At 41.1% G+C, this 15,644-nt stretch overlaps 1 protein-coding gene across 1 annotated transcript in view; it reads left to right on the top strand.

Annotated features, from left to right (window-relative positions):
* The window catches only part of LOC134406716 (cytosolic phospholipase A2 gamma-like), a 43,317-nt gene extending 28,288 nt beyond the window's left edge, over positions 1-15,029 (top strand). Inside the window, exons 8-14 of the mRNA XM_063138247.1 lie at positions 1,858-1,911; positions 7,508-7,633; positions 8,929-8,970; positions 10,960-11,052; positions 12,160-12,314; positions 13,532-13,706; positions 14,878-15,029. Of these exons, the coding sequence (XP_062994317.1) occupies positions 1,858-1,911; positions 7,508-7,633; positions 8,929-8,970; positions 10,960-11,052; positions 12,160-12,314; positions 13,532-13,706; positions 14,878-15,029 (797 nt within the window). The remainder of the gene's footprint in view (positions 1-1,857; positions 1,912-7,507; positions 7,634-8,928; positions 8,971-10,959; positions 11,053-12,159; positions 12,315-13,531; positions 13,707-14,877) is intronic.
* The last annotated feature ends 615 nt before the right edge of the window (positions 15,030-15,644 follow it).

Consider the following 15,644-nt stretch of genomic DNA (forward strand, 5'->3'; position numbering starts at 1 on the left):
CTCCCCCAGAACTGAAACCATAAAAACTGGGGAAATGAAACTCAGGGATGCCCCTTCCCATCAGGAGATTTTTGGGCCTTCGGGCTTAAACAAAACCTAAGCCTGTGTAGGTCTCAAACCTTCACAGCCCAACCTTGAGTTCAGTTAAGATGCTGGGTGACACCTTCTCCCCATGGACACTGGTGCACTTGTGACCTGCTTGGAGTCATTTGCAGGCATCAGTTGTATGGTTCTCTGCTATCCACTGTAATTGTGGTAAATGCAACAGGTCAAAAAGGGTCTCCTGAAAGCAATCATAAAGAAACCACTAAGTCTGCACATGAGCATGATGACTGACACCGTGCTTTTCCAGAAGGCTTCAAAACAACCTATTTTAGAAATAGGTCATATTCATAGTGTGGATGTAACCCTTTGCCCACATGCCTAGGTGTAAATCCCATTGAACCCACTAGGATGCCCTTTTGAATTAATATGCCTAGAACTGCACAGTAAATCTGAATTTTATCCCTTATTTTAAAACTAATGGGGTGAATGACTAATATTTAAAAGATGGTCATGTTTCATCTTTTTCTCCCTAAATTTGAGGAATATTTTTTTAAAAGTCTTTTATTTTCCCCCTTCTTTTTAATTGTCATATTTTACGTGTGTATGTGTGTAACAATGGATACTATCCAACACTGTCATTTTGCAAATTCAAATACTATTATTATTATTATTATTAATAATAATAATAATAATATTTGTTACAAGCCTCTCCCTCTGGATTGAGGCGGGGTACAACACAAATGCAAACACCATATAATACATATAACTGATTAAAACATTTAAAACTAATACATTATTAAAAGCAGCACATTATTAAAAAGGCATCTTAAATTCAACTGGGTCTGCTTGCCAGAAGAGATCAGTCTTTATGGCTTTCTTAAATTCTGGAAGGCTGTTAAGTTGACGAATCTTTCCCAGCAGGCCATTCCACAAACTGGGAGCGGCAGAAGAAAAGGTCCTCTGGGTAATAGTTGTCAGCCTTGTTTTTGTTGGCTGGAGTAAATTCTTCCCAGAGGACCTGAGTGTACGGGTTGGATTGTTCGGGACAAGGTGATCCCACAGGTAGCCGGAACTTTCTATTCTGCATTACTGTGCAACTGCTTTCACAATGGCTTGCACAATGGCTTGCACAACTGGTGCACAATGGTTTGCACAACTGGTAACACAATGACTTGTACAAGGGTAATCCGCAACCACTTGTGTAATGATTTGTGAATACATTAGTTGTATTCTCATCTTTCACATATTTGGAACATTATTTACACTAGCAGAGTGAGTGACACCATGTCCTGCTTTATTGGTCCCTGGTCGACAGCTGGTTGGCCACTGTGTGAACAGAGTGCTGGACTAGATGGACCCTTGGTCTGATCCAGTATGGCACTTCTTATGTTCTTACGATCTTACCTACCTCATCTTTGAACCATTGCTTTTTATCCTCACCTCCATGTGCAGACCAACCAACTCTCCTGTTTCTTTTTTTCTGATATCATCTGTATAACTTTTGAATAGGGGGTTTGTGGGTATCTGATATGGAGGTAGAGTCAAACAGACTTGAGTCTGCTTATCAAACTGTGCGGCATGCAGCCATTCAGTGAGCAGGTCAGGGTTTGTGTGGAAACTCTGTGAGTGGGTCCAGGGTGGGCAAGCTGTGGTGGTACAGCAAGTTGTGGTGTTCCAACTGGAAAGGACAGAGGTGAGTCCATCCATCCCTACTTCTGAAACCATAAAAACCACCACCACACCACCACAAATTAACATCTTGCATTTCCTTAGAAATGTTATGTTCCTACAAAGTTCTGTTTCTTCTTTTAGGCTTATGGGGAAGTGCCATTGCAGATCTCCACAAAGACATGGATTTTATAATAGGTATTTTATATTTATTACTTCCAATGAAAGCTTTGATGAGAAAATAAATGAATAAATTGAATTAGAGAATAGGCAGGATATACTTACTGCTTTAAAATGGTTTATAACAGTAGCGACAACTATTTAGGCCCAGGACACACTCTGGCCCTTTCTACACCTAAGGATGTAGAAGGAGGGGGTTCATCTAAACCAAGCAGGATATTCCACTATGAAAGTGGCATGAAAGCGGTATATAAAAGGCAGGAGCCACACTACGGCTTTATAGCGGTATTGCACTGACAACCGTTGGGGCCCATTAACACATGCCATATACTGCTTTCATACCACTTTCATAGTATTATATCCTGCTTGGTGTAGATGTGTAATGCACCCCAACAGTTGTCAGTGCAGTTCAGTACCACCATAAAGCAATAGTGTGGCTCCTGCCTTTTATATACCACTTTCATAGTGGAATATCCTGCTTGGTGTAGATGAGCCCAGGGAGGATCACGGACTTACCTGCTTCCCTGATCCCGGAAAGGAAGAGGGATGTTGTACCTGCCTATATATATATATATATATATATATATATATATATATATATATATACACACACACACACACACACACACACACACACACACATGAGCTGGAAGTGCAATTGTGCTCCAGTGAAATATAAGAATATAAAAAAAGGGAAAGCCCTGACCCTGCTCCCCTACCCTTGATGTCCCTGGACTCCCCCACCCCAGCCCGGCTCCTTCCCAGGATGGGCACCCACACTAACTGTGGTCCTCGGGATCATCCCGGGACTGGGGGTGGGGGAAATCGGGATAACTAGAAGCAGTTGGAAAAATGGAGGGGATGTCCCTGCTTGCTCTCAGGATCCCGTGTGCATCATTTGGATGCACAGGGATGATCCAGGGATGACCCCGGGAAATCCACAGTATAGAAAGGGCCTCCATATACAATTTTCAAACCATTTTCAGAGTATCATATCCTGCTTGGTGTAGACTTCCTTCCTATTTGTTGGGGTGGATCATTTCACCAAATTGCTCCAGGGGGAGGAGCAATTTTTCATCAGTTTCTTAGGTCTGGGGTTCACCATTAATAGTACCAGTAGGACCACTTGTGCTACTAATACTACCAGTAGAATAAATTTGTTAATTGTTGAGATGCCACAAGGCTCTTTGTGGTTAAATGTATGCATATATATTATGGTGACATTAAATATTAACAATGAAACAGCAGTAACAATAGCAGAATAATTAGCTCTCCTCCAAAGTCTAGTAGAACCTACCTATTTCTATTGAAATAACAAATTAGTATGCCTAGTGAGTAACTGAAGAGAAGAAAATGCATAAGAATAGCCCTAACACAGAAAAAGTCTTGCCTTTTATTAGTCACCATCATGTTTGTCAAGGGAGTACAGATGGCAAGATTTTACTTAATAATCTTAAAGACTGGGGAGGTTCATATGGGGAAAATGATCTGTGATATGCTGTTTTCTTAGACAACAGTATTATAGCTTTGGAAGTATTTATGAACTGAACTGTTTCACTAAATCACATTTTTCAGATCATATTATGCAGCTGATTTTTGGAACCCAAGCTTCAGGTAAATCCCCCCAAATCCTTTGAAATTCCAGCTGTGAGATAACTCTATGGCCTCCTGAATTCAGGGTTTTTGCAATCCTATATAGATATATTTGCTCTACGTAGCACAGGCTAAGGGGTCAAAGGTAGGAAGGTCAACTTGTAAGGAAGCAGCCTTGGCCAATATTTAAGTTAGGCAAACATTTTAGTATCAGGAAAGAACTGATACTATAAGATAAAGGCTTTCAGGAAAGTGTGGGACAGAGATATAGGACTGAGAAACTTGAGGAAGGTGTGGGACCACTGTAGTCCTTTTCTAGACCCTCTATCACAGCCTTCCTAAATCTGGTGATTTCCAGATGGCGGACTGCAACTCCCATCATTCCCAATCAGCATGTTCGATGGCCATGCTGACTGGGACTGATGGAAATTATTCAAACACTTCTGGAGGGCACCAGGATGGGGATTGCTGCTCTAACACATAAACAGGAACTACCACCACACAGATTTCCTATCATCCCCTGTCTATTACACTATGATTGGATAGCATTCATCAGAGGTGGTCAGAAGCATTGTTGTCTGGCTGCACTAGCCTCCTGCAGACTGGCCAATAGGAGATGACCTTTGGTGGGATATATTAGCTGGAAGCCCACTTCCTTATCTCAATTTAGCAGAACAGAGTAAATAATAAAATGGTCTCCTGGGTTTGTATGACGTGACAACCCATCATAGGAATGAACAATCTGACAACAAGCCACGGGATCTCAGAATAGCTTGTTTGGAAAAAAGAAGGCACCCCACAGAAGAGGCTTCATTTTCAAACAACATGACAAACAACCATGATGGGTTATTGTGTTGTGCAAACCCAGTCATCATGTGTCTTAAGAGAGGAATCTTGCAATGTTAACATTTAATTAAAATATTCAGCCCAACTTTGCTTAATTTGGCTCTTTTTACTATTACACACACAGAAAAACACACACAATCAAATAATCTTCTAAAACACTTCAAGGTCTGGGCAGGGTGATCTTACATTTAAAACAATGGCCTTAGCTAGACCTAAGGTTTATCCCAGGCAAATGGAGGGGTCGTCCTTGCATGCTCCTGGGATCCCCTGTGTGTCACTTAGATGCACAGGGACAATCCCGAGATATAGGCCTGGTCTAGCCATGGCCTATGTGGCCAAGGGATTTTTTTTTTTCTACTACGTATCATACTATAGAAATGTTGTTCTTTCCTTCTTTCATTCCCCTCTGCTCTCTTTGAAGCTGCCGGATGTTCTTGCCTGCATTGCCAGTGTGCTTTGTATGTCATAAAGCTCCTGATGATTGCTAAAGAAGAGGAGGAGAATGAATACTATGAGGAGCACATCACAAGCCTCATGGAACTCATAAAATGCAAGTAGAAATTGAGGGACTGCTGAGGGGGCTTTTAGACAGATCAACCCAGTCCCATAGGGAGTGGGCAACTCTGTCAGTTCTGCTTTCTCTTGCATTCACAATTTTAAAATATGAACTCCTTTCTATCCTAAATATGATGTATTCTCCATCCCCTCCACCACTACTTTTTTTTTGGTAAATTCTTATAAAAAACAAACTGAAACCAAATTCTCACCCATCTTCACTGGCCAAATTCAATAGGTACAGCTTCTCCCAGCATGGGCATGACTAGGGTGACCATATTTGGTAAACCAAAAAAGAGGACACCTAGTGTGTGTGTGTGTGGGGGGGAAGCAGCTTTCTGAGTCCTGCAGAAAGTACGTTATTCCCCCACCACCTTAAAGAACCCGATTGGAATGGAGGAGGGGAAAGGATTTCATTCTGCACCACCACAATCCACTCCAATTGGGGCCTTTTCTATAATGTCCACGAATGACCCACTTTCTCCTTTAAGACCTCAATTGGAGCTTGGGGTGGGGGAATGATGTGCCTCAAGAAAGCATGTCATTCCCTCCTGCCATGCTAATGGCAGCCTTAAAGAGGAAGGTGTGTCATTCCAGGACATTATTGAAAATTATAGAAAATCCCCCCTGACACCATGGAAAGAACAAAAACCAGGACAAATCCAGGGAAATCCTGACAGTTGGTCACCCTAGGCATGACCATGATGTACTATATAGCCTGCCATATAGCTGTTAAAGAGGGGGGACTTGTGAGGTGGCTATCCTAACTAAGCATAATATGGCTGAATACACTGGGATTAAAAAAAAACAGACTTTTAAGAGCAAGGCACTTAAAACCAGACTTTTATGAGCAAGTTCATGGTGGTGTGGCAACAGCCCTGTGTTTAGCTAGCAATGGAACAAAGGGGAAGTGCTCCTTACTGTACTACTCTGGGTGAACAATGATGACGTGAGGCCAGAGTAGTGCAGGCAGTGATACTTCTCCTCTAGAACCATTGCTAGCTGTCCACCACCACTTCTGCCATCCTTGGCTGCTCACAGTAGCCTCCATGCCACTATCCACATTTTTCATTTGAGTAGGCAGAGCCAGTAGAACTTGAGATGGACAGATGGCAATGGTTGCCTAGAAGAAATGCTGTGGCCTGTCCTACTCTGTCCTCCCCGGTACCTTTACATTCACCCCATTCCTGACTACTCAGTGGACCACATGAAAGAAAGAAAGAAAGAAAAAACAAGTAAAGCTACAGCAGGGTCCAGAGCTGTAGTGGGGTTTTTACATTATTCCAAATAAACCAACATCAGTGTCTAGTAAACTTGGAAGGAGGGGTAAGCCCATAGGTAAGCCCATAGGGAAACCTCAGAAGAGGTCCATGGAGGGAACTTTGCCCAGGGCCCCCTCAAACAGGTCCAGATAGATAGATAGATAGATAGATAGATAGATAGATAGATAGATGAGTGTGTGTGTGTGAGAGATAGAGATAGAGAGAGACATTATGGGAGTGGGTCGCACTCATGACCTCAAGCTTATGGAAATATATGCATGTCCAGCTGCACATGATTGGTACACTGTTTATGTTCTTCTTCATGTACAAGAATAGTCCATGGGTAGGGACTGCTGCCATGATCCCTGTTCTCACCTTAGCACATTCAATTGAAGGCCTGGAAAGAGGTGATCATTCATACCAGCATATACCATCTGGATAGTGTCCCCACCCACCCACCCACCCCCCAAAAAACCCACAAGGCTTGGAAGTGATCATTTGAATCTCTCTACCATACTCTCTTTCTTTCTCAATGGTTATTCATTTCTTAAGAGCCAGGGTGGTGTAGTGGCTGAAGTGTTGGACTGGGAGTTGGGAGATCTGGGTTCTAGTCCCCACTCAGCCATGGAAACCCACTGGGTGACTTTGGGCCAGTCACAGACTCCCAGCCCAACCTACCTCACAGGGTGGTTGTTGTGAGGATAAAAATAAAGAGGAGGATTATGTATGCTGCCTTGGGTTCCTTGGAGGAAAAAAGGCAGGATATGTAAATAAAATAATAAATTAATTAATTAATGAGGACATTGCCCATCTAAAGTAAGCTGTTTTGATTTCCACTGATTCATTCACCCACCGAGATAATGGGGACTTTAAAGTCCTTGTGTGGACCATGCCCTCTTTCAAATAAATGGGGGGGGGATGTAAAGGATTGGATCCAGCCTACTACTTAGAGTAGGCCTATTGAAATCAATGGGGATTGCCTTGCTGAGGGTTGTCTCACAGATTGAAATAGTAGAGGCATGTCAGGTACTATTCCCCCTCTTGTCAAACTGCAAGAGATGTAATCCCATGCATTCCATCACCCCAATGATGCTGAGTGAGTTTTGGGAATTTCAAGCCTATAAATAAAATTAATTGTTTCACTGGTAATGTTCAAGCTGCAAGTCTCTTCCTCATCCCAGAATTTACCATTCATATTTGAAAGAATATTTGAGAATGAAGTCTTTAGACAGTGAACCCTGAAACCAAATTTCATAAATGTTGTGATGATTATAGTTTTGGCCAACTTGATTTTAATCCAACTGGATCAGCTGGGTATGTTTTTCATTGTTCTGATCACATCTTATCTTCTTCTACAGATAAAAAGGACAGCAATACGTATAAGCTTTGCATATCCCTGAAGGAAAGACACAGTACTTTTGCTAAATCTGAACGGTTGTCAAAGACATTGACACTGGCTCAGACTTTGTATATAGAATTTACAGGTAAGTGACCCACAGTTTGAAAACTTAAATTAAAAAGCACAAGACTTATATAGACCATCCTATGCATGTTTGCACAGAAGTGTCCCATTAAGTTCAGTAGATCCCACATCTGTGTATAACACATGTGCAGAACTTTAGGCCCATGGGACAAGTACAACCTTTCCATCATTCCAATCTCCCCCCCACCCCGGGACTCCCCACAGGACCATGCTGCCTGCTGTAAATTGCAGGAGTTGCAAGATGAGCAGCCACTAGAGTGGTCATTAAACAGTCCAAGCTCAATAAGCCAAAGATATCTGTCAGGAGACAAGGCAAACAACGCCAGATTTAAAGCTCCATCACACCGGGGGTTAACAAGTTACTTTCTCTTTCAAGAAGGGGAGGTGCACAACGAGCACAAGACCCATTCAGTCTGCTGTTCCAATGACGCTGCTTCTCCTGCACACTGCAGGAGAAAGCAGCAATTCTGAGTTTAAAAAAAATCTGACTTAAAGAGGGGTTTTTTTGTTACGCAAGGAAGGCCAGAAGGGGCGGAAGGGGCGTGGGAGGCAGACAACGTCATGTGAGGGTCCTGAGAAAACTCCACGAGTGCCCAGTAACAAGCATGCAATAAAACGCTCATCAGATGGAGCTTTTAGGGACATGCTGAGGAATGGTGAAAGTCATTCCATGTTCAGGAATAATCTGAGCTGAGTCAAGGAGCTGGCAGGAATGCTACTGTGATGGATCAACAGAAACAACAATTGCTTCCAGCAACCAAACCAGTCTGAGGTTTGCCTTATATTGTGAGGCTGATGGATAAGTGAGTCCAGCTGGGTTGAGCTGCAGCTATCTTCGACTTGCTCATGTGCTGGGCCCCTCCCCAAACACTCTCAGGCTCAACTGTTTTGTTTTCCTCCTTCAACCCAAATGGAGGCACAACACTGCCTTTCTATTGCTCCACTCCCTTTCCCTAACCACTGGTTGGTGGTTTCCCAGTTTTTGTGCACTTCCCCATTCTAAAAGGTTAAAATACCACTCCCAAGGCTCATTTACTGGCAGTAAGAGCTTTAAGCTAAAATATAATGGCATTTCAGATATTGTGGCTCCATCCCTTCCCACCACTGGAATGTGCCCATTTCTCCAAAATAGAATTTGACCCCCAGGCTGAAAGATTTCTTCACCCCTGGTTTGTAAGATTCCAAAACCAATTCACTTCTGCTTCTTTTACAAGAAGCGTAATGTATCTTTCTTACTTTGCAATCCTTTTAGCTTTATCCTTTAACCTTGGTGGTGTGATTCTTCCTTTTTGATAGTTGAAAATTCGACACTCCTCATGCATGAAGATTTGCTGGGAAGTAAGTATATTAACTCACACATCCATCAGGTTCAAGCATAATGTTTGTGAACAAATGAGAACACAATGACATTCAGGTTTGAAGAGTGAGTTCAGTTATTGGGACACAAGGTTTAGGGATGAAAATATGAAAGCCAGATTATTTCTGAGATATGAAAAAAAGTTCTTGTTTTTACAACGATTTTGATCATTATTTCAGTTCTTAGAATCATAGAATAGCAGAGTTGGAAGGGGCCTACAAGGCCATTGAGTCCAACCCCCTGCTCAGTGCAGGAATCCACCCTAAAGCAGACCTGACAGATGGTTGTCCAGCTGCCTCTTGAATGCATCTAGTGTGGGTGAGCCCACAACCTCCCATGTAACTATCTTTTATGGGATAGTTCTAATTTAAATTTGTTGCTTCACATTTAATTCTCTGATCTGGCCCTTTTTGGGTTCACAACAAAAAGAAGGTGAACTCCGGTGCTCAGAAAAAGAAAATGTATTCTGCTCTATGCATTTTGGAGATGTCTTCTTCTTTAGTAGCTGCATATAGCCATTTAATTTCTTAACTCTAAAACAGTTAACAATTTCTTTATCTAAGGTACATGCACACAGTTTCTAAAACATATAGCTTTAATACCAGGTGCAAAGTGCTCCATCATACCTAGCACAACTCCACTATATGTTAAGTGAGAATTCTCTGAAATAGGTGACCTCTCTTTCCAAAGTGGCAGAGATGGACAGATGTGTCAGTTGTGTTTTGTCCTGCATTCAGATGTTTAAGGCCTTATATGAAAAGCTTTGCAATTTTTGGTAACTTCTTATCAGAAACGAACTGAAACAAAATTCTTACCCATCTGCACCAGCCAAATTTAATAAGTGCAGCTATTCCCTGCATGTACAGGACCATGATATGCCTGCCTACTATGTTGCTGTTAAAGATGAGAAGCCTGTCAGGGGGAAAAAAGGGAGGTGGCAACCCTAATTTAGCACTAACGTTGTGGAAATCACTCAAAACCCTTTGCTAATTTTGGTAAATACTTATCAAAACTGAACTGAAATGCTATTCCCACCCATCTCTACCAAATGGTCACTGAGGCACTTACAAATGTTGAACCAGTTCCAAATTGATTTGGAACCAGTTCCAAATCAAACACAGGTGATACCACACAGCACTAACTTATTAGATTGTAAGCCTATGCGGCAGGGTCTTGCTATTTACTGTTTTACTCTGTTCAGCACCATGTACATTGATGGTGCTATATAAATAAATAATAATAATAATAATAATAATAATAATAATAATAATAATAATAATAATAATAACCATTAGACTTCATATGCCCAATCTATACACTGTTTGGTAAGACTGGCTTCACCCGAATGTAAGGGGTAGGGGTTACTTGAGAGCTTCAACTCTCCATGTTAGTTTTACCCTACCCTGTGCCTGTTTGGTGCATTCTCTTCCCCTCCTTATTGTTTTATTATGATTTTATTAGAATGTAAGCCTATGCGGCAGGGTCTTGCTATTTACTGTTTGACTCTGTACAGCACCATGTACATTGATGGTGCTATATAAATAAACAATAATAATAAGTCAGAGGAGAAGGGCAAGTGGGATGAACAACATAAGGGCTGGGACCAGAGACACACTTCCCCTCCTCCTCTATTCACTTCCCCTCCTCCTCTAGTCTTATGTGCGTGTGGCACTGATCAGTAAGGAATGGGGAACCCGCCAGTGGAATGCTAATATGAGTGTAATATGTAGCTAGAGCCTCAGCCACAACAAGTAGAAAAGTAGCTTGCTATGCAATGGGGGCAATTACTGTGATGAGCTACACTGCATGCTATGTGTGAAGCAGACACCATGCAGAGTTTGCTTCTTGTAGCTTTTGTATGAGACTTTTTATCATTTACCGTTTGTTCTAGTGTGCTATATAGATTAGTAATACTAATACAAGTCTTGCATTTAGATATTTTGTGGTTTAACCTCATTACTATTTTGCAGATCCATGTGATAAACTGAGAATTCTGGGAAAAATCTTGTCTTGTCTCTTTACATGGGATTGGGGGACCATCCCTAACTATCTTTATAAATACAGTAAGAAACACACAAATACTCATGTATATGTCCTTTAAATGTCATCTCTCAATATTTGGGGGAGCCTTTTGTGATGGGAGGAGACGATGGATATTCCAAGCAGGATATTCCACTATGAAAGTGGTATGAAAGCAGTATATAAAAGCAGGAGCCACACTACGGCTTTATAGTGGTATTGAAGTGCACTGACAACTGTTGGGGCCTGTTGGCACATACCATATACTGCTTTCATACTGTTTCCATAGTGCAATATCCTGCTTGGTGTAGGTGAGGCCTATATTTCATGGAAAAGAAAGCGAATGGTTTATTCCATTTAATGATCTGCATGAGAGCCGAGGGCAAGTAATTTCAGATTAGAACCTGCACCACATAATGAAGAAAAATTGAAATAAAGGCGGAAGTGTCCAAAGGGCTTGTACCTTTAATGGCTGCACAGCCCATGCTGCTACATTGGAATTTGACAGTTTGGGGAATTATGGGTTCTATAAAATGTGCCCCTTTACACTTGAAATGTGGGACATTTTACAGGTTATCCTGCAGTCTTAAGTAATTCAGACATCAGATACAGTTGGAGTTTTGACAAATTCAGGCAAAATCCAATCTAGACAAATGATTACCTCTCTAGAGTGCTTTGGTGCAGAAGCTCCGTATCAAATGACTAATTTTGTTGTTGCTGTGAATTTCAGTGGGGTGGGGGTAGGGAGCACACCAGGGTGCAATGGGGTCCACATGCAACCTGTGGGCCACTTGCTGCTCACTCTTGCCCTAGATGCTAATCATAAAAGTTGTTTGCATCAGAGTGTATTATTTAGGAAAGGATCATGTTTCTCAGAACTAAGAATTCATGAGATGAAGGTTGCAATCCTATACCCACGTATCTGAGAGTAAGCCCCACTGAACTCAGGGGGACTCACCTCTGAGAAGACAGGTATACTAGATGGCTAGTCTATTGCCTGACATGTAAGATACTGGCATGGGAGATATTCACAAAGCTGTGTTTTGCTGAAGTGTTTACAGTGCCATGAAAGGACTGTACCAAATGACTGACTATTTGAAGTTATTCCTAAAAATACATGACCAAGGACATACTTCATACTTTCCCTTCAGCTGATCTGGATGACAAGGATCTGTCAGATAAGGAAGACTTTCATTTGGTTGATGCTGGCTTAGCCATAAATTCTGCTTACCCCCTTGTCCTGCGTCCAGAAAGAGAGGTGAAACTCATCCTGTCTTTTGATTTCAGTGATGGAGATCCTTTTGCAGTAAGTTTGTTATGCTGGATTACCTTTTAGTGCTATATCATGCTTTCAATTATAGACACCAGCAAAAATCCCCAGGCATAAAGCTGGATATAAGCTTCAGGACCTCAGCATGATAGAAAATGAGGTAATGGGAACTCTGAAATGTTCCCATTATAGATTATTATTATTATTATTATTATTATTATTATTATTATTATTATTTATATAGCACCATCAATGTACATGGTGCTGTACAGAGTCAAACAGTAAATAGCAAGACCCTGCCGCATAGGCTTACGTTCTAATAAAATCATAATAAAACAATAAGAAGGGGAAGAGAATGCACCAAACAGGCACAGGGTAGGGTAAAACTAACAGTATAAAGTCAGAGCAAAATCAAGTTTTAAAAGCTTTAGGAAAAAGAAAAGTTTTTAGCTGAGCTTTAAAAGCTGCGATTGAACTTGTAGTTCTCAAATGTTCTGGAAGAGCGTTCCAGGCGTAAGGGGCAGCAGAAGAAAATGGACGAAGCCGAGCAAGGAAAGTAGAGACCCTTGGGCAGGTGAGAAACATGGCATCAGAGGAGTGAAGAGCCCGAGCGGGGCAATAGTGTGAGATGAGAGAGGAGAGATAGGAAGGAGCTAGACAGTGATAAGGATGCCATGATAGTTGGATGGGCTTCCCCATGCTCAGCTTCCTGGTCCCTGTTTGCTGAACTGTGGGGCGCCCACAGAGATGGCAACTCATCCTTTTCCATAAAATTAATGTTTTCTAAATACTGGCTGTAAAGTGACTATTCGTGCAACATTATAGGTGTGAATGCTCTATTCAGGCCTGTAATGTTGCATAAATTTCCCCTTTACAGCCACCATTTGTGTAACATTATCTTCCCGGAATAGCCTGAACTGCTAGTTTTAATCAAAATGGTGGCTTGCTAAGAGGATGGATACCCCATGGTGCTGTGGGTTCATTGCAAGGCTGTCCAGAAGCATCCATGCGTATGTTATCAAATCCATTTCTTTTGTCCGAGAATCACATCACAAGCTCAGAAATGTATGGCCCTTGACTGCAGATTGCTTTTGAATCCATTTTTGGGTCCAGGACGTGCAAATATGGCAGATTCTGATTAAAAAGAAAATGAAGGAAATTTCACACACATGTCTACACATCTGTAATGTGAAGCCCTGCAATGGCAGCAATTTCTATAAAGACCACCTCCAATCATTTCCCTATTTTTACAGACTGTCAAGCAAGCAGCCATGTACTGCGAAGAAAATCAGCTTCCCTTTCCTGATATCAATGAGTCAGAGTTGGAAAAGAGCAAAGACAACCCTCTTGACTGCTACGTTTTTCCAAGTAAAGGCAATTCTCCAGTTGTCATGCACTTCCCCCTCTTCAATAGTGTGAACTGTGAAGGTACATCATGTCTTGGTTGTGCTTATTAATGGCATTCATTACATTGGTTGAATACAGACTTAGTCATGCTTAGTTATTGAACTCAATCCAACTTAATTTGGTAATAATTAGCTTGAGCCCCAATTGTTTGAAATGGGTCTACTCTAAGCATGATTAGGGATAGGAGTACCAGGGCTGCCTGAGCTTGCTGTGATTCTCTGAATTCCAGTTTGTAGCTTGGGTCCCTCACTCCTGTTTTTGCCTGTGAGTTGTTGTTTTCATTTGTTTGAATTCCTGGCTGTTAGAGCAGTACGGCAATGGAACCAATTGCCTTGGGAGGTCATGGGCTCTCCCACCCTAGAGGCATTCAAGAGGCAGCTGGACAACCATCTGTCAGGGATGCTTTAGGGAAGATTCCTCCATTGAGCAGAGGGTTGGATTCTATGGCCTTATAGGCCCCTTCCAAATCTACTATTCTATGATTCTATGAATAGGTAAAGTGTGCATAGAACAGTTATTTTTAAAGTTTTCCCACCCCATCCCACTCATTGACTAATATATATATATATATATATATATATATATATATATATATATGTGTGTGTGTGTGTGTGTGTGTGTGTGTGTGTGTGTGTGTGAGAGAGAGAGAGAGAGAGAGAGAGAGAGAGAGAGAGAGAGAGAGATGTGCATCTTAAAGTGCACATTTTTGAAACAATACACATTCTTCAAACATGATCACAAGCTTGGGAATGGGGGAACATTTTTCAAAACATGTACCCATGTAATCCCATTTGCATTTACATTTGGGATTGGGATCAAGGAAGGGCTGATGATTTATTTTATTATTTATTTATTTATTTACTGCATTTCTATACTGCCCAATAGCCGAAGCCCTCTCGGAGGTTTACAAAACTGAAATTTACAAACTGAAATCCAATTCTTGTACATCTGTCCCCTCTATGGCAGCTGTCTAGATCAAAGCCATGGTGGCTTTGGACCAAGAAGACCTAGGTTCAAATCCCTGCTTAATTTATAAGGCAAATTCAATAGCCCTGGTCAAGTTGCTACCTTGTGAAATTGATTTATGGAATTATAATGAGGTTATTCTGCAACATCCTTTGAAATAAGATGTGAAGTGTTTCAAAATGAACAATGAAGGGTTTGCTTCTTCATCTTGCATTTTGTTTTAAAGGTGACGTAGCTGACTGGCGACACAAATATTCCACCAGTAATTTTTCTTATGAGGAGCAGGAAATCAAAAACCTTCTAGAAGCAGCAAAAATAAATGTGAGGAATAACAAAGAAATAATTCTGCAGGAAATGAAAAAGCTATTAGTTCTTTAACAGCTTTTCATCCGAGATTTGGATTTTGTGATTCTGCTCAATGCTTCATTTTCCCTCTTGTCAGAACGGAAACCATTTAGCTCCAGATGTTTTATGTAGCATATCCTTAACTTCTCCACTTGAAAATATTGTGTAGTCATACTTAGATTTAATCATACTTAGAATGATCCCACTGACACCAGTGGGATTTACATTAATTGTGACTAACTTAAATCCAATTCAAGGGTTAATTGTAGCACACATGTAGACTACCTGCTTTATTTGTTCAGATATTTTAATAAATTAGCACAAGCTTTTATGGGTTAAAACTGTAATTGTCTCTTTAAGTGAATGGGATGCTTGCTGCAGATCTATGCATTTAACTGTATTTTCAGACTCTACGTCTTTTTTCTATTCAGTTGCTTCACATTTCAAAACACATTGATATCACCACCACCATCATCACCAATTGGTTTAAGTTGAATTAAATTTGCTTGCAAATAAGATTTTGCTTTATAACATGTGCTAGTTTTCAAGCTGTTGCTTTTTTTAGTATTTTAAAGAAATATGATATTCCCCCCACTGTAAATACTAGTGCTTCTAATCAGAATTTGCTAACAGATTAAAGTCTTCATA

This window comes from Elgaria multicarinata, chromosome 11 (assembly GCF_023053635.1).
Source record: "Elgaria multicarinata webbii isolate HBS135686 ecotype San Diego chromosome 11, rElgMul1.1.pri, whole genome shotgun sequence".
Classification (NCBI taxonomy): Eukaryota; Metazoa; Chordata; class Lepidosauria; order Squamata; family Anguidae; genus Elgaria; species Elgaria multicarinata.